Below are 27,149 nucleotides of genomic sequence, written 5' to 3' on the forward strand. Positions count from 1 at the left end.
TTGCTGGAGTTTGGGAGGGGGGCGAATGGTGCTGTGCCCTGCATTGGGCCACAACAGGAACTGCCCCACTGGCTTTTTTAGACATGTAAAGGTCATAGATGTTTTGCTAGACAGGCAAGGGCAAAAATCACCCTCCTGCCAGCCGGGAGTGCTGGGAGCCCAGCTCATTTTAGCGCCTGGCTGCTCTTCTCTCATTAAGAAAGCTCAGTTATAGACCTTTCTGTCCTTCAGCAGCTTGGAAAGGACCCCTATTCTCTTGAGTGCACTTTTTTTCTTTCTCAGATTCTGACCCTCTCCATAGCTCTTCCTTGTCTGGTTTATGGGAAAATATTTATATGCATATATTATATATATTATTATATATTATACATTATGATTATATATTATATGCATATATTATAAATATAATATATATATATTTTATATATATATATTTATCCAGCATTTTCCCCACGTGGCTTGTCAATAGTGGCCTCACTGAGGATAAATCACGAAGCGTCTGGAAAACATTGGGTCAAGTGTTCGCATGTGTCTGGTTATTGGCAGACTCCCTACCCCCACCTCAGGAGGCCTTGTACTTTAACTTCTTTCTTCTGCAGTGTCCCGGGTGACACTGACACGGCGATACGCATAAAAGGGCATGACTAAGTAGAGGTTGATTTAGCATTTATTTGCTGCTGCTGTTCTTTACTTTGAATGAGGTTGAGCTATGGATTTTAAGTGTAAAGGCTCTTCAGGAAGCAGCCACAATTCATCCCTGGGACAGAATTCCCTTAAAACCAGGTGAAGTTTGCGAGCCTAGCTCTTTGCTCCAAAAGCTTCCACCGGAGCTGGAAAAAGATGGAAGCCACTTTCCAGGTCAAGGTCGCGTGGAAAGTCCTTCCTGCCCGTGCCGGCTTCCTCTGGCCCATCCGTTCCGGCCGCTTTGCTCCTCAACAGAATCCAACTGAAGTTCCCTGCCGAGTAGGTCTCCAGAAGCCCTCCTGCCACCCTGTTTCTTCTCTTTTTAATGGCTAGAAACATTCAGCTCAGAGGAGGAAAAGAATTAGTCTGGCAGGCCCTGCCTTTGAAGGTACCTGCTGACACTGACAGGCCAGGCCAGTGAATTCAATGGCCGCCGGACGTGCCATTGGAATCAAGAGCCCCACACCGCGGATGCGGCCACACACAGCACGGCTCGCCAGGCCAAGGCTGGGCCACAGTTGCGGTAAAGGCCATGATGTGGGCTGCACGCACGTTCGTTGCGGAAGGACTGGTTGCCAGCAGAAAGGATAAGTCAGTCGAGAGAGGGTAAATGCAACTTTCCCCCCCAGTTGTTTTGTCTCCTCCCATTTGGCTTTCCTCTGATGACAACCTGCAATACAAAGCCATCCTGTGCTTAACAGATGGATAGAACTTCTTCAGACTTCCAGAACCACAGAGGCTGGGGAAAATACACTGAATCCATAGCCATGAGGACCAGCTCTGGAGTCTATGGACCCTGGAATGCGGCCGCCCCAATCTAGAGTTTTGGCCTCTGTGTCACACGGAGGGGCATTAGGCGACCGGAGCAGGGTGTCTGGCCATCTCCAGGTGGGAGGGGCCTCTGGGGCAGTACCACCGAGGAGACCACTGAGAGACCGAGAAGGGGACAGAGACCCCTTACATCCAAACAGGATGAAATCAGGTTGTCATCCCTTAAAAACCTCACGTGGTTGCTTTTCTGCCCCCTGCTTCAGGATATGGGGTGTGATGGCCAAACTGTGGCTCTGGCGACACAAGCCATGGTCTCATCTTCATCTTCCCAGCCAGGACATGTTCAGAGGAAGCCAAGGAAAGTCACTTCTCCGCTTTGCTTTTGACTGGTCTTTTCTGGGGTCCCGGGGTCTTCTTTTCTGTCCTTCCAAGGGGAGACCGGGTGCTCTCAGCACTGTTCAGCCTCCACGAAGCCCTCCTTCTCGTGGCCCGAGGGCTCGACCTCCGTGTAGGTAGCGTGGTTGGGGTGGTTGCGGAATTTCACAGCTGGCCAGTGGTGAGGTCTCCGCTGTCGGGGGCACAGACGCAGAGTCAGCGGGCACGGCCTCACCCACCTGGGACTCCTCCACACCCCCAAGGACAGTGCTGAGCACCGAGACTCTCTTTACAAGGGTGCTGGGGGCCTACTGTGAGCCAGGTGGAGTTCAGGGCCCTCCTCCCCAGAAGCCTCCCCACTGTGATCCATCAACGGCTGGGAACCTTCCTGGGAGCCCGAGGAGTTTGAGAGGAGGTCATTTCGCCGCTCGCGGCATTGACTGCAGGACTGTAAGAGCCTGAGCAACGTACTGCATGGAGCCCTGAGACTGAAAAGTGAGGCAGTAGGTGAGAGATGGAATGATCTGGGAGGTTCTGAAGAAGCCACGGCAGGACAGGCCCTGCAGCAGAGTCAGCTGGGGAGTTTGTAAACATGCAGATTCCTGGACCTACTTCAGACCTACTCTGTCAACATCCCTGGGGCTGAGTGATACTTAAGACTGGTTAGGGCTTACAAGAAACAGGGGCTTCTAAACAAAGAGGAAAGCCCCTCGCAAGCACCCGCCTGCGCCTCTGATTGATGAGGTCAATGGGCCTGTGACCTTTGTGGGGAAGACTGTGGGCACAGAGGCAGCACTAATGGACCACAGGCAGAGCTGGGAGGGACTGAGAGCGGAGGACAGGGGAGGGAGCTGCTGAGCCCCAGTGGCCCAGAGAGAAGAGGGCTGGCTTTTACTTCCCAAGCTGCACTTTGAGCTGCTTCTTCTGAATTCTGAGACATTCCAAATCATAGCATCCTCAACGAAAGCTCCCAGAGAGAGCAACTCTTAGGATTATCATGCCTTGTCAATTCTAACCTAAAAACCCCCAGAGCAGGCAAAGAGGCAGAGATCCCGGTTCCATTATGGCTTTGAATAAACACCAGGCCTGGAATATGGGGGTGAGAGACCACAAATCATTAAGGAGGGGCTGCACAATCCCTAGTGATTTCTCTTTCTTTCCTCTGGAGGCTCTTCTGGTTTCACAAATGGGGGAGCAAAGCTTTGCAGACGGGCTGTTCAACAGGACAGGAGGGGTGCCGCACTCCCGGGGGAGCCCTCGGGGTTAGGGACTAAAGGGGCACCAGCCAGTGCACAGTGTGCAGGATGGAGTCAATGAAGTCTCCTCAGATTGGAAGAGGAGTCGGACATGTGGGTGTGAGGCGTGAGGTGGGGAGAGGCAGGTACCCAGTGGCTGGGGAAATGCTGATGCAGAGGCAGACAGACAGCAGAGCTGTGGCCAAATTCAACACTGACCTCGATGAAGAAAAGCGCAGCGTTGGAGGTGGGGTGGCCGTTGATGTAAATCCCAGCCAGGATGATGGCTGCTACCAGGAGGACGGCCAGCACGATGCCCACGATGGTGCCCAGGTGCACGGGGGGGCCCTTTGTCTTGGGGGACAGGTTGTTCTGAAGGCCTGTGGAGAGACCATTTAGGGTAGGGAGTGGCCACAGGGGAGCAGGGAAGGTGGGGCCGTGAAGCCCCAGGTTCTGACAAAATCTCAGAGGTGAAATCTAGAAGAACCTCAGGGTCTGCTTATGAAATATGTAAAAAGGTGGGGAAGGAGTGGGTGGTGTCATGAGCATGGCATTTATGTTGCCCTTGGCATGGTTCAGGTGGTTTTCCAAAACCACTTAAAAGTTGCCCAAATTCCTAAAACGGATCGCAAGAGAAGTTTTTTCCAATACTCGCGCCACAAGTGCCTTTAAGGAATCCTCAAAGGGTATGAGATGGTGAGGAGTTTCGGATCTGGAGTATGGCGGCATGTTCAAATCCAGGGTGTGCTAACTTACTAGCTGCATGACTTTGGGCAAATTATATAACCTCTCTGTGTCTCACTTATCACTTCTGTCGATGAAGGATAATAATGACTACCTAATAGAGTTATTGTAAGGGTCAAAACTAGATAATTCACGTCAACTGCTGAGGAGCAGGGCTGGTGTCTTGGATGACCTCAGTGTTAGCCATTATGATAACAAAATGACCATATTTTCACTTGTCACTGTCCACTACCAGACTGTGGCCTCCTGGAGGGCAAGGACAGTGTCTTATTCATCTCTGTGTCCTTAGCTCTTAGGAAAAATGGCGGGCCCCACGGTAGGAGCTCAATAAAAGAATGAATCAGGTCCTCTGAAGGCTCATATACCAGTAGGCAATCTCTGAGAACACCCTGAGCATTTGCGATACATCCCAAAGAGGAGACTGAGTATTGCCGTAGATTACCAAGCTGGAATGTCATCTAGTCCAACCCCTTTCTTGTACGGCTGGGATAATGGAAATACAGAGAAGTAAAGTGATTTGCTCAAGGACACAGTCACGCCGACCACTAAGAAGCCCATGTTCCCTTATTGCCTGCGGTGGCTATTTGTTTCTGCTCCCTACCCTAAAGGGATGTGGAGAGAACGAAGTAGAAAAAGACAGATGAGCACATAAGCAAAAGAAATAATTTTTCTTTTTTTAAGTAGGCTCCATGCCCATTGTGGAGTCCAACACAGGGCTCGAATTCACGACCCTGAGATCAAGACCTGACCTGAGATCAAGGGTTGGATGCTTAACTGACTAAGCCACCCAGGCGCCCCTCAAATCCTTTGCACAGAGCTAGTGGGTGGAATGAGAATCAACAGGAGGTGGGGATTTTTAATGGGATGTTGCATACATTCCAATCCTCGTCGTCCCCAACCCCTCTTCTCCATAAGCAGAGGAAACCCAAGTAGGGAAATTGTCCCCGGGGCACTCCGATGCATGGTTAGTGCCACTATCTGCCAACAGGTGGGACAGTTGAGGTGACACACCCCAAGCTAGCTTCCCCTGACCTGGCAGTCAGCCCGCAGCCCAAAGTGACCCTGGTGATCTGATGGTCAGGGTTTGGGGCTGATGAGCGTGTGGTGCAGAGCAAGGGGAATGTGGCCCAGCCCCCGCCCCAGACACACAACACACACTCAAACCAGCTGCCTGCAGAGCAGTAATGGCTTCACCTCTGGTGGGAGACTGAATCAAACCATGCTGCATTAACAGCCTCTCCTCTCCTGCGGGAACCCAGGACAATCTCCCAGTCCCTAGAGCTGGAAGGTATTTTCATCTCTCCCGTGCAGTGGTTGCAGCAAGGGCCAGAGCTGGCTCTGGGCAAAGGGCAGGGGAGGTGGGCCGCATCACATCACCGGAGAGATTATCCTCCCAGGTAATCTTGGGAGCAAAGGACCCCAACTTCCGGCGCCTACAAAAATTGGGGTGGACAACTTTTGTGTACTCTCTGCCAACCCAGGCTGGGAATCAAAGGAAACCTGATGTGGGAAAAGCTACTCTCCACCCCTCATGGACTATGAGGCCGGTGGGGACAAGAGGCCAATGGTGAGGGGCCCCGCGCTACCGTGCCTGCTCTAGCTCAGCCTTTCTCTCCTCTCGCTGCTTTCAGGACAGTGAGGATTCAAGACAGATCTACAGGAGGTTCCTGGCTGATGACAAGTGTCTAGACACATTCCTTCCATCTAGTGGGCCCCTGCCCAGGAGCCCAGCAGGAGGTCTGGGAAGCTCAGGCTGCCGTTGCTCCCCTCCTCCCCACCTCAGAACGGAAGCAAAGAGGCCAGGTGACTGATGCACCCCCTTCTGGGGGGTAGTGGGGGTAAGGGGTGGTCCAAGGGGCAGGGCAGGCAGCTCAGTACTCACCATCTCCTCCTGCATAGGGATTCAACTTGGTGTCGTCTTTAAAGAGGAGAGAAGGCATAAGATTAGTGGAATCATTTAGGTCCAGATGGGACTTTAAGGAGGTTTAGTCCCACCCTCAATTTAATTTTTTTTTTTAATTTTATTTTTAAGTCATCTCTGCACCCAAGGTGGGGCTCAAACCCACAACCCTGAGATGAGTCGCATGCTCTACTGACTGAGCCAGCCAGGCACCCCTCCGCCTTCATTTTAGAGGCAGAGAAACCGAAGCACAGAGCGGGAGGTGACTTGCTTAAAGTCACACAGCAGTGTAATGACAGAAGTCCGCAAACAAACCAACTTTTCCTAGTCTTGTGTTCATTCATCCAAGCAGGATTTATTGGACGCCTACTACTGAGTTGAGCACTGGGAGAGGGTACTGGGGGTAGACACGGTCTCTGCCCTCAGGGAGTTAACAAGCAGGAGAGATGGAGTGACAATTAAAACCCAGCAAAATGGAGCTCTGACTGGGGGCCTCATCCAGACAAAGGGTGTCAAGATGGAGGGGTGAGATGTGGGGCTGGGGAAAAAGGGTTCCAGGCAGAGGAAAAAGCATGAGCAAAGGCCCAGAGTCAGAGAAATAAAAGGCAGTGCAGTGCCGCTGGAGGGTGGAGAGGGTAAGAGATAAGGCTGGGGGTGGGGGATGGCTGCCTGCAAAGCCTGGGTGAGGACTTTTCCAGTTCTCCTTCCCCTACGGGCACCCGGGAAGCTGAGGAAAGGGTGTGTCACCAGTTCAGATCCGCTGGAAGACCACCCCCTCCCCACGCACAACTTGAAGGACAGATTTCATGCCAACACCCTTTCTACAGCACCAGGTGTGTGTCCTGTGGTTTCCTACATAAGTTCCAATGGTTGACCATTCTTCCCCAAAGATTCTCTGCAGAAAGGCAAGCAAGAGTTCCATGTCAGGAGAATGCTCTAGAGGACAGAGGGTTACTGCTTGAAGCACCGAAACGTGAAACAAATTGAACCCGGAGTGTGTCGCCTATAAGGTACATTTCATTCCTCTTTCCCTCCTGCACCTCCATTGCCCATGTCATTTTAAAGACTTTTACGGGTGGGGGGCTTCTGGGGGGCTCTGTGGGTGAAGCATCTGACTCTTAATTTTGGCTCAGGTCATGATCTTGAGGTTCGTGAGTTCGAGCCCTGCATCAGGCTCTGTGCTGACAGTGCAGAGCCTGCTTGGGATTCTCTCTCTCCCTTTCTCTCTGCTCCTCCTCTGCTCTCACTCTGTCTCTTTCTGAAAATAAATAAACTTAAAAAAATAAAATAAAATAAAATAAAATAAAATAAAATAAAATAAAAGTTTTTACTGACTCCCCTTTGCTCACAGATGTTCAAGGCTCTTCACAATCTGTCCCCTCTCTTCTTTCCTCTTGTCCTTCACCACAACTCAACACCACGGCAGTGGCCATAACAAGCTGCCCAAGACTCCCGAGACCTTGGAGACCTCTCAGACCTCTGTGTCACTGCATAAACTGTTCCTCCTGCAGGGAATACACTTCCTCCCCTTCACTATTCCTCTTTGAAAAGTCCCACCCCTGAAATGCCCTCTGTAGGCCTGGGATTAGCTCACACCGTGAAGCAGGGTCCCATTCTGTATTTTTTTTGAAGTTTTGATGTGTTGTTCATTGTGGAATTTTTGGCAGCAATTTTGTTGTTGTTTTTTAATTTTTAAATTTTTATTAAAAATATTTATTTAATGTTTTTTTATTTTTGAGAGAGAGAAAGAGAGACAGAGTGTGAATGGGGGAGGGGCAGAGAGAGAAGGAGACACAGAATCTGAAGCAGGCTCCAGGCTCCGAGCTGTCAGCACAGAGCCCGACACGGGGCTCGAATTCATGAACCGTGAGATCATGACCTGAGCCAAAGTTGGACGCTTAACCGACTGAGCCACCCAAACTCCCCTATTTTTGTTTTTATAAATATTGCATTAAAATATTATTTATATTGATTATTGCTTTCTTTTTTGGTGACTCCTTGAATTTTATACCTGAGTGGAGAGCCTCATTTGCCTCACCCCAATCCTGGCCCTGTCACTTCCAGAGGACAGGTGGGTGTGTCCTCCTCTGTGTCTTATTGCATTTTGGTATCTGTTTCTACATCTCAGGTCCCAGTTTTTTCCCTGGACTGCAAATCCCTCAACATGCAGCATATTTACACTCCCAGTGCCTGGATGTGGCTTCCTGCTGTGCTATGCATTTCCAATAAATCTTGAAGTCTCAAAAAAATCACATTGATCTTAAAAATTCTTGTTGTGGAATCATTTTCTGGCGAAATCCCTTTGTCAAGCAAAATTTTTGGCCTCATGGGAGCTGAAGTCAGACAAGTTTTTGATGAAGTTAACAGGACTTTGGTGAGCTTGTAATTCTACTTTATATCCTGAAAGATAGTTTAAAAAAACGAAAACAAAAACAAAAACAAAAACTCCCAAAGAAAATCACTCCAGTCTGAAAACTCATCTTTGGGGGGAAGAGTTAAGTGTCCAAGGTTATAACAGCTGATGAGGTCAGAGGGAGCTGGCCTGGCAACTAGACTCTGCCCCTCCACAGTGGACGGCTTCCAGCAGAAGTGAGTCTAAATTCTCCAGTAGACGATACTGATACCAGGGAGGACAAGGGAGTGGGTAGGGTTGGGATATTAAAATACAGGCTACTGCATTTTATCCAATGGTGGTGGGAGAGGGGTACCTGGAGAAAACAAAGTCAATCTTTTCCTTTTTTGAAACGAAGCTAAAACGAAGAAATGTATTTTTTGTTCAATAAACATGGGATAGAATTCCAACATCCCTAGCCACAGGGCCAGTTCCACTGAGAAGTGAACAGTGGGGGCTCCAAATTTTGCAAGCATTTGGGGAGAGGGGAGAATTGGCTTTCTGTTAATTGGCAAATGTTCCAAAGAGTCTCTGTTTTCGTTGGGAGGTGCTGTTATATATACACATGTATGGACCAGAGTCTCTGATGAGTTTATAAGGTTCAGAAGAGATGGTTGATAAAATCTTGCGTTTTGCTAATTTATACCAGTACAAGCCCAGTAGAACTCAAAAAAAAAAAAAAAAAGCACATTGGATAATGGGGGAATAAACTATAGATCATTAAAAAAAATTTTCCCCTATAGGGAAAAGAGGATTGGGTTGAGGGGAGAAAACTAGAAAGTAAAATTATTTGAATATACCTGATTTTCTAGATTTGACTTTGGAACCATGTAAATCATCATTTAATTATGAGATAATTATAAAAATTAAATTCACAAAGCACCCCTAAAAAGTGAAAGTAAAACAAAACAAATAGAAAATTGTAGACCTATAATAGATGTTTTCTTCAGAGATTTCAATAAACAAGGGATTTTAAAAAATATCTTTTATAGTTCATTTTTTTATTTTGAGAGAGAGTAAGCATGAGTGGGGGGAGGGGCAGAGAGAGAGGGAGAGAGAGAGAATCCCAAGCAGGGTCCACTTTGTCAGCATGGAGCCCGATCTGGGGCTCAAACACAAAACCATAAGATCATGACCTGAGCCAAAGTCAGAGACCTAACTGACTGAGCCACCCAGGCACCCCAACAAGGGATTTGAAAACAACACTGAGTCTATCTTGTTACTGCAAGTGGAAAACAATGAATTGGCTAGTCGAACCAACCAACATCACCCTAAACATCATTGGGAAAATTAACCTGATTCAAATCAGTTTGTTTCTAATCTAAACCATTGAAAATCCACTATAGCCCAGTCCACATCTACCACTGGCAGACAAAAAAGACCTAGTGCTGCCTACAGCCCGTCCCTCCCATAGTGACTGAAGGTGGCCACCCTGTGCCCACAACAGCTTTTCTCTCACTCACCAAGGGCTGGTTCCCGGCTGCCATCTTGTTGGGGGTCCACGGAAAGCAAACTGGCTCCCCAATTAGTGGATTGCGGTAGAGTCCCGTGAAGACTCACAAAGTGAAGAAGTGTGTGTGATATGTATTGAATGAGTGGTCATTTCTCTGAGTGAGTTGTCACTTCTTGCTGCTATATTGGGGTGTTTCGTTCAGCTGCTCATGAGATGAGCCTTTAGATTATACACAGTTATTCTGGGGGAGGGCCTGGCTCTGCTTGTAATAAAATGCATGGGCTTTGTGGCAGCTGCTTGCTACTCAGAGGTCATTCTGGTTCACTTCAGTGGGTACCGTTCGATTGCAAACGAAAACTCTTAAAATCCAGCCCTATACCTCCTGCCCCCCACCCCCCCCGGCCCTCTCTGCTCCTGTGCCTGGCTGGTACCAGAGGGGTCCACGCACCCTCCAGCATCCTGCTCCCACTAACTCCTCTGCTCTCTGGCTCTGTGCTGCCCAGGCGAGTCCCTTTGGCTGTATCCCCTTCGTTTACATCTCCTTGTACCCCAAGATAGACTCCAACTCCTGGACTGAATTACAAACTCCTGAGGACAACCCATCTCTTCCTTTTCTTTTTTCACTGAATACACTTAACCCCTGTCTCCCCCTTAGCAGCCAGGAGTTGCTCTCAATACCCAGCCTTACCCAGCTCCCTCCGGACAATTTTAGATTAATGGAAGCTACCCGATCTGCCTTGCTTGTTCACCCTTTGCTGTATTTCTCCAGTCCCCCGAATCCACAAAGACCTTTAAAAAATTCTTTTCCAGCACCAAGGAAAGCAGTCGAGGGACAAGATTGCTGCTTTTGAGCCGAATGAGACCTGACCACCTCTTCCTGGTCGTGTGACCCTGGGCAAGTCACTGACCTCCCTGAACCTTCGTGTTTCTTCTATAACATGGGGATCTGACATCATTAATGCGCAGGATTGTTAGGAGGACCAAGTGAGTATTAATGTCTGCACAGCGTTAGCACCCTACCTGGCACATGGTTAGGCCCCTCAAAATGTTAGATCACCTTCATTTCTTCCCTTTCCTCTAGGATTCCCTCTGGCCGGATCCATGGGATCTGGCTCTCCAGTTCTCTAGGCTGCAGTTACAAAGGCAGGGGGCACCAGGGAAAGACCATCCTGCCACTTACCTTTCACGTAACCCCGAGTAACCGACTTTGCCCCTACGGGCCCTTTTCCACACACACAAAATGGGACTGTGGCTGAATAATGCTTTCAAACATTTGGCTTTTTCTTTTCTCCTTTCCTCTTTTCCATTTGTCCCTTTATGTGGCTCCGTAGAGGTGGTAAGAGCCCACATCTTTCATTCTGAGCCTAAGGAAAAAGGGCTAAAACCTAGATGTGATGTACCGAAAAAAGATGGGACGGGAATTTTTCAGTGGGAGCCAAAGGATCCCGGAGGGGCTTGCACAAGGCTTCTCCGGATGCTGTGTGGTACCTCTGGCAGGTGCAAGACCCTCAGGCCTTAGGATAGCGGAAGTCCCCGGGGACAGCCAGATCCTGAAGAGGCAGGCGCGGATCGCCAGCCATCCTCTGGGACACAGCTGCCCCCACTCTGACCCTCTGTCCACACAAGGTCACAGGAGCAGGAAGCCAAGCCCCAGAACAGCGGAGGTCCACCACTCCCCCCGAGCAAGGGTTCAGAGCCAGAAACACCACGGCAGAAAAATGAGGCAATCTTTCTCTCACGTCTGAGTGTGTGGACTGAGTTCACACCTGCTGCGGGGCTGATAAGACCTCACGCTTTCTGTGAGGAGTGCTACTGAGATGAACTGAGGTGGACTATATATAAAATACCGGGCCCTGAGCCGGGACGGTAATTTTCCCCTCGCCGCAGTGACTTCCATCCCACAGTCCCGATGTGGGCCAGCACAGCAGTTGGAGTCCGGGCACGGAGTCCACTTGTTTGAAACCTGGCTCTGCCTCTGCCCAGCATGCGAGCCCAGCTCTCTGAGACTTAGGTCCCTCATCTGTGAAAGTCAGGGCGATTCCTATTCCCTGAGCTAATCCCTGGCAGGAATAGTTGTGATGTCCCAGGGCGGTAGCCCTTTCCCATGGCTTCTTTCGCCACTGGGGCTCAGGCCTTACCTTCGGTGGTGAGGCTGTCGATGAAGAGGGAGGAGGAGGTGGTGGTGAGGTCCCCGTCAAAGGGGCTGAAGGAGCCGTTGGGGGAGGACGAGGAGTGGCCCTCGTCCTGGAAGTCCTCACACGTCCTGCCCTCCGCCTGCAAGAAAGACCCAGCGCCACCCTGGACCTCACCGGCCAGCGTGCTATGCAGAAAAGAGCCCTCGAACGGGAGGATGGAGGGGGCCCCTTCACCCCTCAGCGGCCAGAAAACTTAAGACTCCCGTGCTTGGTTCAAGCATGGTAAACTAACCAAAGCTGAGCCCTGAGTGCATTTAAGCCTCCCACTTTATCCTGAAAACGTCTTATCTCCCAGGGCAATTTATCTGTCCGCTGCTTCGAATCCTTCCTCAAGGAAGGAGCTGAGATGCCAGTCTTAAACAAATACAGCAAATCTGTACATTCAGCACGGCCAGTGTCAGAAGTGGGCTGCTAGACAAGATTTTTTTTTTAAGGCCTTAGAAAGCTCATCCAGGCTTACTAATAAATAGGTGGTGGTGAGCACACAGCCGTGGGGTCTGGGGGTTTATGTTTATTTAAAAAAATTTTTTTAACGTTTATTTATTTCTGAGACAGAGAGAGACAGAGCGTGAGTGGGGGAGGGGCAGAGGAGAGGGAGACACGGAATCCGAAGCAGGCTCCAGGCTCCTAGCTGTCAGCACAGAGCCCGAGGCGGGGCTCGAACTCACAGACCTCGAGATCATGACCTGAGCCGAAGTCGGACGCTCAACCGACTGAGCCGCCCAGGTGCCCCTGGGGGGTTTAATGTTTAAATGTGAGGCCTTGTTGGGGTGCCTGGGTGGCTCAGTCGGTTGAGCGTCCGACTTCGGCTCAGGTCATGATCTCTCAGTCCGTGGGTTGGAGCTCTGCATTGGGCTCTGTGCTGACAGCTCGGAGCCTGGAGCCTGCTTCGGATTCTGTCTCTTTCTCCCTCTCTCTCTCTCTCTCTCTCTGCCCCTCCCCACTCGCACTCTGTCTCTCTCAAAACTAAATGAACATTTAAAAAAAATTCTTTTTTAAATGTGGGGCCTTGCATTTTCACTATCCCACCGGTTGTGAGAGGCAGATCAAATCATTATATCTCTCTATGCCTCAGTTTTTTGCTCTGAGCAGTAGGGGGCACCGGCCCCCAGCCCCTGGAGCTGCTGGGATTCAATCCGAGCAGGTGTAGGCACTTGCAGGGAAGGGCTGGGCGCACACAGTGTGCTCATACTGCAGGACGGGATGGAGAGAGGAAGGAAGAGGGAAAGGATGCACGGATGAATGGATCTGTCTGTGTGGGTGGAAGGTGTAAGAACAGGATGCTCCCCGCCCAGAATCAAAGCCGTTGTGCGTTCCGGAAAACTTGAGCAGTGAGAAGGAACCTGTATGGGATTCCAAATAGGAAATCCCCTCCTCACTCCCAGAACACTCCTCTTCACTCCCTGAAGAGCCTGAGGGCTGGAGGCAGGGCAGCTGCTCCGAGAATGTCACCAGCCTCCCAGAGGATCCAGCTGTGGCCAACACCATGCCCAGCACACCCTCTGCAAGCACCAAAACAGCTCCCGGAGAGCCGCCCACTCAAGGCCAAGTTTCCAGAAGGGCTTTTTTCAGGGATCCGCAGAACCCTCTAAAATCTCCCGAGTCTGGTCTAACTGGCTCAGAGCAGTCTGAGAGACAAGTCCCAGATGGAAGGGAGAATTTCTTTGCCAAGAAACCAAGACGGCTTGCAAAGAGCTACGGGGGGGACGGGTCTGCTGGCAGCCCTGCCCCTCCCCACAACCTGGCTCACTTAAGCCTCTCACCTCCTGGGCACAGCCGTAGGCCAGCCACTCCTGGCGGTAGCGGTCAAAACCACTGGAGCACCTGCGGGGGGACCAGAAGGTAAGAAGTGTGATGGGATTGACGGAGAAGCCCTCCTCTTCACTCTCTCCTGTTCAGTAGCAGCTCTCCGATGACGGGGCAGAGGGGGCTAACGTCCCAGGGCTGCGGTGATCCGGACCACCGGGCAGGTGCCCTCCTTGTCACCTGGCACCTGTGGGATCAGGAGTCAGACCCTTCTTCCCCAACTACTCCTCCAAAAGGAAGGGAAGGTGTCTGGCGTCTCCACTCTCCTCTTGACCCAGCTCCCCAGGACCAAGGTCACATCTGCCCAGATGTGTGCATATAGGGAGCTAGATGAACTGTATGACCTCAAATGAGCTCTAAGATCCCCTTGACTCTAGGCGGCCATGAAATTGCTGAGAGTTCAGGGAATTCACAGCAACGTCTTCTGGGGAGAGTTTCACTCATTCACAGACAATCCTTTTTCTTTGTGGAGGGGCCTAAACTTGGCAAGGAGAAGCTGGGCTGAAGGTGGACTTCAGCACATTTAGCCAATACCTCCTGCGTGATCACTAAAGGGCAGAAAGGAGGGTCCTGCCAGCAGCTAGGAGAGATCGAAAACCAGCTGACCAGCGTCCCGGGAGAGGACACTGTGCAGCTCAGCTGGGCTGGAAGGTGCCAAGTGCTTCCCTAGGGAAGGGATGGGGGTATGTGGATGAACCAGAAAATGTTCTCCATGGCACCGTGCTCAAATGGAAATTCTTCACTCTGGTGCCAGGGGAATCCACCAAGCCCTGCTCAAGCTCTGGAACATCTGCACGGGAAGAATCATATCATGAGCCACCAGTGCTGAGGAAGAATTCATCGCTAGTTAATTTTCTCCACTAACAACCGCCCACCCATCTGCCAGGGACCCAGTGAGGCGGAGGTCAGTTTTTCCTTCTGAAGATGCCTCCTGGGGCTCCGAGCTGCCCCTCCTGCGGCAGGGACAGCTGAACTGAGCCCCCCCCACTACCCCTCCCAGGTCCTCTATACCCACTACTCTGGGACATTGAGGACTAGGCGGTCTATTGGGGGCTGGCAACTAAAGTTTCTTTTAAGCCAAACTAATTGATTCTTCCAAGCACTGAGCCTTTGACGTAGGTCTGGGAGCACCACGTTCTAAGCTCTGAGCCAACCAACCCAGATGCAGAGAAGAAGGACATCAGGCATGGCCACTATTGGGCACCTCCTGAATGCCAAGTGCCGCCGTGGCCATATGCTGCTCCTGTAGTATTTCATGGGACCCTCACAAGGACACTGTAAAGCAAGGATTATGACTGCTCATTCCCCGGGCCAAATCCTGCAGTTAAAGTCATTTTAGACTCCAGAGTGGGCCCTTGGGGCGGGGGAGGGGCAATGTGGACTAAAAGGAAGACACTGGCCTTGGTAAATGAAATGATCTAAACCAGATCCAGCCCCAGGGCAAGGAGGGGAAGCTCTGGGAGGCTGCAGAAGGCTGAGTGGGTGGCGAGGAAGGGGAAGCTGAGAACCCACACGGTGACTGCAAGCAGCTGTTGGTGGGAGAGTCCATGGGGCTGGCCCCTCTGCACCAGCCCTGCCCTCTGGCTCTGTAGAGACCTGGAGTTAGCTCTCAGTTGGTGCTGAGGCTCCAGAGAGCTGGCAAGGAGGGGCCCACGCTGGGGTGAGCCCAGACCCATGGGCATCTGGGGACAGGATTTCAGCACCGCGTCAGCCTTGATTGCTCTCTGATGGAACTTCTGTGCCCTATAGCTGACATAACCACAGCAAAAGCGGTGTCCACACCCAAGGCCTTGCCCTCCCCTAACCTGACCAACCCTCATTAAACTGTCACGGTCTCTGGGTTTGGGCGTATGTGTTAAATGGGGATGTGTCAATGGGAGGGTTTTGCTTTCATCTGACCCATTTTGAAGTTCTTATGGCTCAGCTCTCGCTGGATGCTGAGTCATGTGGTGGCAGCCAGCCCCAGGATTCCGGGGCTCATCCGAGGTCACCTGGATTATCTCTCGGCGCTGAGACAGTAGCTCTCAAACTCGAGAGTGCATAAGATGGATGGTGCTGCAGAGCTATTCTCCAGGAGGACCCCAACCTCCAGGTAGGAAGGACACAGGAAACCCCTCTCCCCTTGGCCCCCGGGGCTGTGTCCTGTGCCGGGCAGGCCACCTTTTAGTTCCTATTTCTGCCCTGGGCTATTTGAAAGGAGCAAAGGAAACACTGACAGATGCTTGCCAGCTGCCTGGAACTCAGAGACACTGTAATTTGCAACTTTCAAGATTGCTTCATAGGGCTTCCCACTCTCATGAGAGCCCTGGTCCCCAAAGAAGTCATTTTGTTTCGTTTTGTTTTCCCTTCCTGCTATTTATTTATCTTGGACAGGAGAACAGGGCTCGAATTCTGAGTCTAATCTGTGAGGAAATGATTTCAGAACAAGGAGTGGAAGATGAGCGGGGATTTAAGAAATTTATCCCTCTTTATCCCACAGCCTGAATCTCACCCAGAATTTTCCCTGTTTCCAACACCAAGCAAACACAGCTTTGTAGCTTGCCCCAACTTTCCACGGATGCCCGCAACTTCCACACCCCTGATTTTCAGGAAACCCCATTACAGCCCGAGAAAGATCTTAAGGCGGTGTTTGGGGGGGTCACGGGACCCTCATCCAACGGCAATGGGTCTTTGGAGCTGGCGGGTCTCACATTTGTTTGCAGATGAGGCACTGTGTTAATATGCAGGTTTCTGGGCTTCTCTCCCAGAGATCCTGATGCAGGGGGCCTGGGGCAGGTTCCAGGAATCTGCATGTTCAACACGAGACCTAGCTGATTCTGGGATCCTCACATCTGTGGACTGTTCTCTGGGAAGCCCTGCGCTAGGATGAACCAACCCTTCCGGGTGTAAGGAGGCGCTACAGTAGATAAAATCTCTGAATAATCTTCCAGAAACCTAGTGTCACCACGGGGACCCTGCCACACAGTCACCTTGACTCGGGGAGAAACTCACTTCTGTGACATTCTTGTGCTACAGGGCACAGTGGGCTGGCTAGAGATGCTCTCATGTTGGCAATGAGGCCCGAGGCAGGGAGGGGGCCGTGCCACCCTCTGCCCCTCCTCCAAGGCCTCCTGGGGAACCAGAGGGTCAGCCCAGCACAAACCTCTGGAGGACGTGGCACCAGCTGCAGTTGAAGGTCAGGTCCGAGGACACGCAGGCATCACAGGTCCGATGCTGCAGGCAGGCTGCAAGAGAGAAGGCAGTGGTCCCTGAGCATCAGACCCTCCACAGACCTCCAAAAGGCGCACCTCTCCCAAATGCTGGGTCCTTACAGAACTACGCAGTCTCTGACTGGCAGGGACCCTAGAGGTCATTAGTGCCACCCTCCCTTGAGTCCAGCCCTGATTCTTCCATCTCTTTCTCCCTCCTTCCCTTTTCCTCCTTCCTCCTTCTTTCTGTCACCAGGGGGCAGGCCCCCAGCGGGTGCTGGGGATTCTGCAGGAAGTCGTCTATGCAGAGGCAGACTCACTCAAACAGATAATCAAACAAAAATAACTACATAATCACCATTGCGATGAGGTTTGTGAGGCACGTACAAAGGGATCTCACCTAGTCTGGGAAGTTATACTGCTGGGCTGTGGCCCACAATTACAGGGTTGCAAAGGAGTTCAATGGACCTACCAGGTATTCATCCACTCATGTATGCATTCATTCATTCTTTCAACAAATATTTACTGAACGCTTACCACGGGCCAGGCCCTGTCCCGGGTGCTGGAGATGCAGTGGTGAAGGGGCAAAGACAGAAATGCTGCCTGCATGGACCCTGCAGTTGAGTGGAGGAGACGGCCAACAGATACACAGACAAGGGGGTGCCTGGGTGGCTCAGTCGGCTAAGCATCTGACTTCGGCTCAGGTCATGATCTCATGGCTCATGAGTTCGAGCCCCGCATCAGGCTCTGTGCTGACAGCTCAGAGGCTGGAGCCTGCTTCGGATTCTGTGTCTCCCTCTCTCTCTCTCTCTCTCTCTGACCCTCCCCCCACTCGCACTCACTCTCTCTCTCTCTCTCAAAAATAAATAAACATTAAAAAAACAAATACGCAATGAAGTCTACACTAGGGTTTCCAGCACGGGACTGTGAAAAAAAGTGGCACAAAACAAAGAGGCAGAATGATAGGGGCGGCGGGGGGATGCATTCTGGTCAGGGAGGTTGGTAAAGGCTTCTCTGAGGAGAGGTCGTTTAGGCAGAGCCTGGGAGAAGGCAGGAAGCAAGCCCGGCTGCTCTCCTGGAGGAGGCGAAGTACAAGCAGAAGAGCCCTTGCACGCAGAGGCCTGGGAGGAGCGTGTTTCAGCCTTTCAGCCGTGTCCTCAACAGCAGCCGGGATGCTAACAGGCTGGGTGGAGTAGACAAGCTGAGGGTGATAGAGGAGGAGCGAGAGCTGGGGCCTGGCCTGGGGCAGTGCAGAGCCAGAGAGCAGAGGGGTTAGTGGGAGCAGGCTGCTGGAGGGTGCGTGGACCCCTCCTCTGGTACCAGCCAGGCACAGGAGCAGAGAGGGCCGGGGGTGGGGGGGGCGGGGCAGGAGGTATGGGGCTGGATTTTAAGAGTTCTCATTTGCAATCGAACGGCACCCACTGAAGTGAACCAGAATGACCTCTGAGTAGCAAGCAGCTACCACAAATCCCATGCATTTTATTACAAGCAGAGCCAGGCCCTCCCCCAGAATAACTGTGTATAATCTAAAGGCTCATCTCATGAGCAGCTGAACGGAACACCCCGATATAGCAGCAAGAAGTGACAACTTAGAGAAATGACCACTCATTCAATACATATCACACACACTTCTTCACTTTGTGAGTCTTCACGGAACTCTACCGCAATCCACTAATTGGGGAGCCAGTTTGCTTTCCGTGGACCCCCAACAAGATGGCAGCCGGGAACCAGCCCTTGATGAGAGAAAAGCTGTTGTGGGCACAGTGTGGCCACCTTCAGTCACTATGGGAGGGACTGGCTGTAGGTGGCACTGTGTCCTTTCAAAAGAACGAGAGCTCTCTGGATGCTTCGTTCCCTGGTGTATCCAGAGGTCCCAGAATAGCACCTGGCACATGGTAGGCAGTTTACAAATGTTTACGCAATTGATGTATTGATGCTTTCGTTATCCCCATTTTACAGAGGAGGGAACTGAGAGGCTTACAGAGAGTCATGAAGCTAAGAGTGGCAGGTCTGGGTTTGAGCTGAGGTCTGTGTGAGCCAAAAGCCCGAGCTCTTGGCCTTGAGATCCCACTGTGGGTTTCCCTGCCCCCTGATCCCACCCTCAGCCCACGCCACCTCTTCAGGAGTGTCTCTTCTAGACAAGGGACCGGGAAGAACCAACCACAGAGCACAATGGCTTAGAGACAGCCCATCCACACTTCTGGAAGAATCTTGGCTAAGTCCTCCTCCACCCAAAGGTAACAGAGCCATCCTGCACTGGGGGGATGCAGAGTTTTCTCAGGACCAAGGTAACCAGCCTTCCAGGGGTTCAAATCACAGCCTTGGTAGCGCTGGCCCCTCCCCTGCAGCTGTATCTACATGGGCGCCCACACAGGAGCCCATGGCCTGCTCATTCCAGTGACTCCGGAGGCCCCTTGAAAGGCTCTAGTCAAAAAACCCTGGGAGCTTCCGTGAGGTACGTGTAAAATCTACTGACCTTTAATTCTCGTCTGCATTTCAGATGTCCTGTGTGCTATTAAATGCTCACGAAATTCACCGGAGGGGTGAGAAGTGGCTGAAACATACAGACGGTGTCCCAGAAACGTATTCCCAGGATGTTTCACTTCTGCCCAGGCAGTTACCCTGCCCTTGGATGTCCTTGCTCCTAAGTGCAGTTTATTCAAGGGCTAGGACTGAGGTTTGCTCTCAGCGTCCTTGAGGAGCCCCTGGTTCTCAGGCCCCACGTCTTTCCTGCCCGGAAAGAGCGCAGTGGGGGTGAGGGTGGCGCTGTGACCTGCAAGTGGTCCTGTGACCCTGTGGTGTCTGTGTCCTTCCTCTTTTCCAGGGGAAGACACCTGCTGAGCCCAAATAAACCTTAACAATTAAAAAAATAAAAAACAAATAAAAATGCAAGAATAAGGGACACCTGGGCGTCTGGGCATCTGGCTCTTGATTTGGGCTCAGGTCATGATCTCACCGTTGGTGAGTTCAAGCCCCATGTCGGACTCCAGCCTGCTTGAGATTCTCTCTCTCTCAAAATAAATACATAAACTTTTAAAAAATGTTTATTCATTTTTTGAGAGAGAGACAGAGACAGAGCATGAACAGGGGGTGGTCAGGGGGAGTGGGGGGCAGAGAGATAGGGAGACATAGAATCCGAAGCAGATGGGGCGCCTGGGTGGCGCAGTCGGTTAAGCGTCCGACTTCAGCCAGGTCGCGATCTCGCGGTCCGTGAGTTCGAGCCCCGCGTCGGGCTCTGGGCTGATGGCTCAGAGCCTGGAGCCTGCTTCTGATTCTGTGCCTCCCTCTCTCTCTGACCCTCCCCCGTTCATGCTCTGTCTCTCTCTGTCCCAAAAATAAATAAAAAACGTTGAAAAAAAAAATTAAAAAAAAAAAAAAAAAGAATCCGAAGCAGACTCCGAGCTGTCAGCACAGAGTCTGACGCGGGGCTCGAACCCACAAGCCGTGAGATCATGACCTGAGCCAAAGTGGGACGCTCAACCGACTAAGCCACCCAGGCGCCACCCAGGCGCCCCCAAATAAAGAAATAAACTTAAAAGAAAATGGCAAGAACAGGAGTGCTGTCCTCCTCTCCCTCTCTCTCCCCAGCTGCCCTGACCATATCCTGAAGAGCATCTAACCTTGATCCTGTGGGGTCAGCAACCTTGATCCTGTGGGGTCAGCAGCAGCTGACCCCAGCCATAGTGTGCCTTCAACTGTAGGTGAGTGGGGTGGAGCGTGGAGGGTGGAGGGTGGAGGGTGGAGGGTGAGTGGGGTGCGGGGGGTGCGGGGGGGGTGGTGCAGAGGGCCTGGCCATGGTTCTTGGAGGGCTGCAAGATAAATTGCTTTACTGCCTCCTGCCTGTGGACTCCCACATTGCCCCTCCTCTAAGGAACATGCAATAAGAAATTTAAGGACTGATCCGTTCAGTTCCTGGATTACCTTCCCTGGGGGCTGAGTCTAAAAATTCTGGGAGGTACACCTTCCCTGGGTTTAATTGTGTGTCAGTAACAATAGCTGTCATGTGCCAAGTACAAACCACGCCCCAGGCCGGGGATGCGCCAGTTGGTTGTCAGAGCTTCCATTCACTCATGTCCTCGACTCTACTTACTGTGGTTCTCACTCTTACCACAGCTCTGGGAGGGAAGGAGTGCCAGGCCCATGTGACACATGAGAAATGGCAGCCCAGAGAAATTACGTGGCCATATCCACCCAGGGATCAGTGGTGGGCCTGGGAATGGAACCCAGATTGTCTGACTATAACGCTCTTTGCAGGACAGTGGGAATGACCCCTACTCACTTGGCAGTGGGGTGAACTCCACAGCTGACATGCTGGTGACCTTGCTGGGGTCCAGCTCCACACGGTGGTATTCGAAGATAGTCCTCCGCCGAGATTCTGAAACAGAGGCAGAGCCTGTCATCAGGAGCACCTCACGGCCGGAGGGCTCCAAGGCTTGTACCTGGAGCCTGACAGGTGGGCAGGGGATTGCAGCGAGTGGAACAGGGAGTCAATACGCAGCCACTGAGGGCAGGAAGTAAGCTCATCAACGTGGGACAATGATGTTGGAGCTGCAGGGAGACAGGAAGACAAGAACTGACCCTGAGAGGAGAGCTTTGTATTCTAGGCAGGTTAAACTGCTCAGGGCAGAGGCCCGGCTGCTGCTGAGGTCAGGACAGAGGAGCTCCCATGCATCTGCATGGCTCTGAGCCTTCACAGCTGCTGTTCTCTTGATTCATAATGTTCTTCCACCCCTTCTCTCTTTGTCTAGCTCAACCTTCCAGATCCAGCGCAGGGTTCCTTCCTTAGCCAGCTCCGTCCCCGTCTCCACTCAGGCCAGGTGCCATGTTCCCACTGCACTCACCATATTGTGTGGTCATTAGGGTCTATTTGGAGGGCGGAGCCATTAGACTGGGAGCATCTGGTCCTGAACCTGACCCACAGTGAGCACTCTGCAAACATCTGCAGATGCACAGGCTGAACTTAGAGAAACTCTCCCCTCCCGGATGGAAGCCAGAGCAAGGTTTAGGGCCTGGGGCTTGGCTTATGTCCTGCCTCAGTCCCTGCACGAACTCCCTACAGGACATCAGAGTCAAGAGACCTGAGTTCTGATTCCAGTTCTGCTCCCCTTCTTAGGCCTCAGTTTCTCATTTGTGATGTGGAAAGACAGAAACACCTCCCACAACACCCTTGGGAGGAAAAAAGTGGAATTGTAGATGAAATGACTTCTCCTAAAATGACAATCTGTGATGCATTGATGTTTCCCACGACATCCCCATACCCACCCAAGAACCATGACTTGGGGTTGATTTCCTTAGGCTCTGAAAGGCAGGCAGGTAGGTGCTGAGCTTTGTGAATGAGCTTCCCTACAAGGGGAAGGGGTTGCATAGTGTTTGGCCTGCCCAGCACCCCTTCTTCCTTTAGGAAACAGCATCCCCTTTGGGGATACTACCCCTAGTCCATTCCTACATGTGGCCTGCCCTGAAGCTACCATTTTCCTCCATGACCCCGCCTCCCTGGCTACACAGTGATTGGTCCAGGGCTGGGCATCTGATGCAAGCTGGGCCAATCAGAGACCTTCCCTGGGACTTTTCAACTGTAAACAAAAGACCCTTTGCTTTCCAGTAATGAAGCTGAGAAAATGCACGCTCCAGGTCTGTGAATGGCCACAGGTCCAATGAAGCAGGAAGTTCTGGTGGCTTTCTAGGCTCTGGTGTCCCAGGACCTGCCCTGGTCCCTGTCTCCCTAGCAATCAATTCTTCCTTTGGTTCTTTGGGCTACTTCATATCCTCTTTTCCACTTAAGCTTGTTGAGTTGGGTTTTTATTACTAGAAACCCAGAATAGGCAAGGATACATGTTTCTCTCTCAGCTGAGCATCTCAACTCTCAGCATCCTGTGCAATGGCTGGATGTCCCATCCCCCCACCCCCTCCTGAATGAAGAATCCAGGGGAGCATCTGCTTCCTAAAAGAACATCTCATCTACGTTTCTATCATATATTTATCCCCAATCTTGGAATCAATGCCTCCTACTTAACCCAGGATTGAACCCCCAGTTGGTCTGGTGCTAAGACATGCTGTCTTCCTATGACCCCACACTGCTCTGCAGCAGAGTAATGATGGACACCTCAGCCCCTGAAACATTCCCAACTGCAGAATGTCCTGGAAACATTCTATGCAATGAATGAGTCCTGACTTGTGGCATCTGCTGATTTCTGTGATGTAAATACTCCCCGTGCTGATTCCAAACTACCAGTTTGGAGTCACTGAACACAGAACTGGGGAAAGATGTGGTCACTCTGCTAGTGTGACTCCTCACAAAGGTCTCTAGCGCACCGTGGTTATGGTTTCTTTTTTTTTTCTTTTGAAAAAATTTTTAATGTTTATTTTTGAGAGAGAGAGAGAGAGAGAGAGAGAGAGACAGCATGAGTAGGGGAAGGGGCAGAGAGAAAGGGAGACACAGAATCCGAAGCAGGCTCCAGGCTCTGAGGTTTCGGCACAGAGCCCGACGCGGGGCTCGAACTCACGCAACTGCGAGATCATGACCTGAGCCGAAGTTGGACGCTTCACGGACTGAGCCACTCAGGTGCCCCCATGGTTTCTTTACAGTAGTCCTCCTTATCCGCAGTTTCCCTTTCCACGGTTTCAGTTACCCGCGGTCAACCATGTCATTCGCCATGTCATCTCATCACACAGGCATTGTATCAGTCACCTCCCATCCTCGCGAGAAGGGTGAGATTGGTACAATAAGATATTTTGAGAGGGAGACCACATTCACATAACTTTTATTACATTATATTGTTACAATTGCTCTATTTTATTACTGGTTGTTGTTAATTTCTTACTGTGCCTAATTTAGAAATTAAACTTTATCATAGGTAGGTGCATATAGGAAAAAACATAGTATACATAAGCTTCAGTACTATCCTGTGGTTTTAGGCATCCACTGGGAATCTTGGAACATGTTCCCTTGGATAAGGTGGGGGACTACTGGATTTGTGTTTCTAAAAGAGTAGAAGGGAAACGTGTACAATTTTTTTTTAAGAATAAATAATCAAGGGGGCGCCTAGGTGGCTCGGTCGGTTAAGCGTCCGACTTCGGCTCAGGTCATGATCTCACAGTCCGTGAGTTCGAGCCCCCCGTCGGGCTCTGTGCTGACAGTTCAGAGCCTGGAGCCTGCTTCGGATTCTGTGTGTGTGTCTCTCTCTGTACCTCCCCAGCTAGCACTTTGTCTCTCTGTCTTACTGTCTCTCTCAAAGATAAATAAACATTAAAAAAAATTTAGATAGGGGACACCCAGGCAGCCTTCCACAGCTCCATCCCACCCACCACCCCCAGAGGCTGTCTCTCCTTCTGAAAAATCATCCTTTTGAGCACAAAAATGTAATAGGGGGGAAAAAAGTGAAATTCCAGGTCTTCCAAGGAGCCTGAGACCATGGGGTCTGGAGTCTATGTGAACCTTTCTTCCTCTATCTGCTTCCTCTTTCAAGGCTAGCTCAAAGGTCATACCCTCCCTGAAGGCTTCTTCACCCTCCTTGGGCACAGTTAGTTGGTGGCCCCTCTTCTGAGCTTCACAGCCTCCTGCACAATGTCTAGTGTCACCTGTTACACTGCTCCATCAGTATCAACTTTGCTGGCCACCTGCCCCACCAGGCTGTGAGCTCCCCCAGGGCAGAGCCTGCTAGTTATTTGTGTCTGTCCCCCAGCCCCTAGCACCGGGCCCTGCGCATAACAGGGCCTCAAGAAATGACTGTAAATGAATGAATGGATTATAGGTAGCCACAAAAACCTCAGCAACTTATTATAACTTCAGCCCACAGCCCAAAGGAAGAATGCCCTTCCTCCCTAGCCCACCACAGGCCACGGCTTCTCCCAAAAGGGCGGCCCCCAATGGGCTGCAGAAAGCCAGACATGCCCCTTCCTAACTGAGAACTCCAAGTGGAGGGAGAGCTGGCTTTCAGGATTTCCCCCCCTGCAAGGATGTGAGAGAGACCTTGCACCCAGGATCAGAAGGAAGGAGAAATGGGAGGGACCAATGGAGCCAGGGTTGGGCAAAATGGAGGCATGAACTTGTCAAGGCGCCCAGTTCAGGGGTAGAGACAGACACACAGCAGCCAGGGAAGGCGAGGTTCCCAGCAAACCTCACACCAGAATCTAGGGATGGGTCTCCCCACCACCTGGGCTGGGGAACAGAGTTGAGGATGTGCTTCAAGTGAGGATGCAGCCAGACAGGGTCAGATGCCCTGCAAAACCTGACAGAGCCCTAACCCAAGGCAGGGGAGATGAGTGTGGTAGGAAGGGGGGGGGGGTGTATGGAAATATACCTCTGATTAAAAATATTTGCTCACTTCAACTGTTGGCAACTTGTACTTGATTGAGTGTATGGCTTTGGGAATATTTTTATTTCTCTATAAACAGAACTCTTAATATCCCCGCCTAAGTTATTTGCTTTTGGATTAGCTCGCCAACATCTGGGGCTCACCCAAGGACGATGACGTCCATCTGCATGACCAACAGATCTCTCCAGAACTGAGACAGAGGCTGCCCCAAAGCCACATTTCTGGCAGTTTGAGACATTCTGCTTTATCTCTGTTTCCACTCATCAAAGATTCAGAAATACTAGGGTCCAGACACAGAAAGCCCAGCTGCCCAAACAAGAAAATTAAAAAAAAAAAAAAAATTTTTTTTAATGTTTATTTTTGAGAGAGCGAGTGAGACAGAGTGCAAGCGGGGGAGGGGCAGAGAGAGAAGGAGACACAGAATCTGAAGCAGCCTCCAGGCTCCGAGCTGTCAGCGCAGAGCCCCATGCGGGGCGTGAACTCACAAACCGTGAGATCATGACCTGAGCCAAAGTTGGATGCTTTAACTGACTGGGCCATCCAGGCGCCCCACCAAGAAATGTTAATGGCTCAAAAGAGAGGTTTGCGTGTCCCGTTTTGTTTCAAAACAAGACACCAGTGGGGAAGGGTGGGATCAGTCAGAAGAGATCAGACTGACAAGTCCTGTCACAAACTGCCCTCCAAAATGGGTGGGTCACAATACAAAAGATATAAGATGGCAGTTCCAGAAAAAGTCTTCACTTACTCGTTCATGTATTTCTTTGCTCATTTGATTATTCATTCAATAATCATGAATGGAGCCCTAGCAGGGACCCCCAGAGGTAAACACAAAGGAACAGGACTACAGTTTGGAGCCCTTAATAATGAAATCCTCATTAACTGATTCCACTAATTCAGCATCTCAGTTTTGACGTCGCTACACTAACGTTGCTTTTATGCTGTCCATGAAAGAAAGAGTTTTTTAAGCAAATGAATAGAGGAAATTATGCTGACTTGTGGGTGAATAGAGGAAATTATACTGACTTCTGGGGGCCCCTGCAGCCAAATAAAGAGCATATAAGTTACCCTGTGTGTTTTGCCTGCCTCTGCAAATAGCTGCTGCTAACTGCACGTAGATCTTTGCATCAGGCACGCTCTGCAGATTCTCTGCTGCAAAATCGATGTAGCAGTTTATATATGTAAATGGCAAGAAGAACTCTGGCCGCTTGCAGCACCTCCTCCCCTCAATCCCAGGAGTGAGACTGCTCTGAATTCCCTCCACCCTCAGGTAAAGGTGGGAGGAAGGTATTTGGAGCCTGGGGAAGGAGACGGTCCCCCAGGCCAGGTTCAGGGGCTGGGGGTTTCTGGAATAGTGGGGAAACCAAACTCCACCTCTCCTGGCACTCCAGGCAGGGAGGAGCTAGGTTTCAAAGACAGGGACACCCTCCATTCTGGTGGCGGTGTCCGAGGTGGGCTTGGACAATGGGAATATCTGTGGCGATAATGGGAACTACAGACCAGAGAGCTGTCCTTGGCTTTGCGTCTCATTTAAGCCATGGTTATTTGGGATTTACTGTTATTTGGCAGCTCAACGTAAGCCAAACGAATTCTCTACTTGTGGGTTGAATAGCAGACCCAGAGGAATCTGACCTCTCAGCCACATCAAATCCATCACTCCCCAAAGCAGAGGTGGTGGCCCATTTAGAAGCCCCGTGAAGGCCATGGATGCTGTCCCAGAAAAATGCATGCATATGAATATGCCCCACCCACACCTCAATCTTCCTCTTCACGTCTATGCCTGGAGCCCAGGCTAGAGATGCAACTAATTACCCAAGTACTCACTCCCCATCGCAAGTGACATCAGGCCCCTGTTCTCACTGGGGGGCACCAGAGAGCAGAGGACAAGGTCCCTTCGGTGACACTCATTCTTGTGCGATTTTTTCATTTTTGAGTGTCTGCCCTGCGGCAGGCACAAGGCTGAGCGCTGGGGAGAAGGTGCTTGAGGAAACCGTGAGTTCTGCCGCACGGAGGAGGCAACATCTGAGCTGCAGCAGTGGATGGGGAGAGTTTTGCCAAGTGGCAAAAGAGTTGAAATGGGGGCCATGTTAGGCA

The 27,149-nt window shown here is 51.1% G+C and overlaps 1 protein-coding gene across 1 annotated transcript in view; it reads right to left on the reverse strand.

The window, feature by feature from the left end:
• Positions 1–649: 649 nt before the first annotated feature.
• PLXDC1 (plexin domain containing 1) overlaps positions 650–27,149 on the reverse strand; it is a 63,272-nt gene continuing 36,772 nt past the window's right edge. Inside the window, exons 8-14 of the mRNA XM_042966654.1 lie at positions 21,023–21,118; positions 16,698–16,779; positions 13,513–13,573; positions 11,693–11,828; positions 5,692–5,727; positions 3,285–3,445; positions 650–2,023 (exon numbers count right to left, since the gene is read on the reverse strand). Coding sequence (XP_042822588.1) covers positions 1,904–2,023; positions 3,285–3,445; positions 5,692–5,727; positions 11,693–11,828; positions 13,513–13,573; positions 16,698–16,779; positions 21,023–21,118 — 692 coding nt within the window. The 3' untranslated portion in view covers positions 650–1,903. The remainder of the gene's footprint in view (positions 2,024–3,284; positions 3,446–5,691; positions 5,728–11,692; positions 11,829–13,512; positions 13,574–16,697; positions 16,780–21,022; positions 21,119–27,149) is intronic.

Source organism: Panthera tigris, chromosome E1 (assembly GCF_018350195.1).
Source record: "Panthera tigris isolate Pti1 chromosome E1, P.tigris_Pti1_mat1.1, whole genome shotgun sequence".
In the NCBI taxonomy this organism is placed as follows: Eukaryota; Metazoa; Chordata; class Mammalia; order Carnivora; family Felidae; genus Panthera; species Panthera tigris.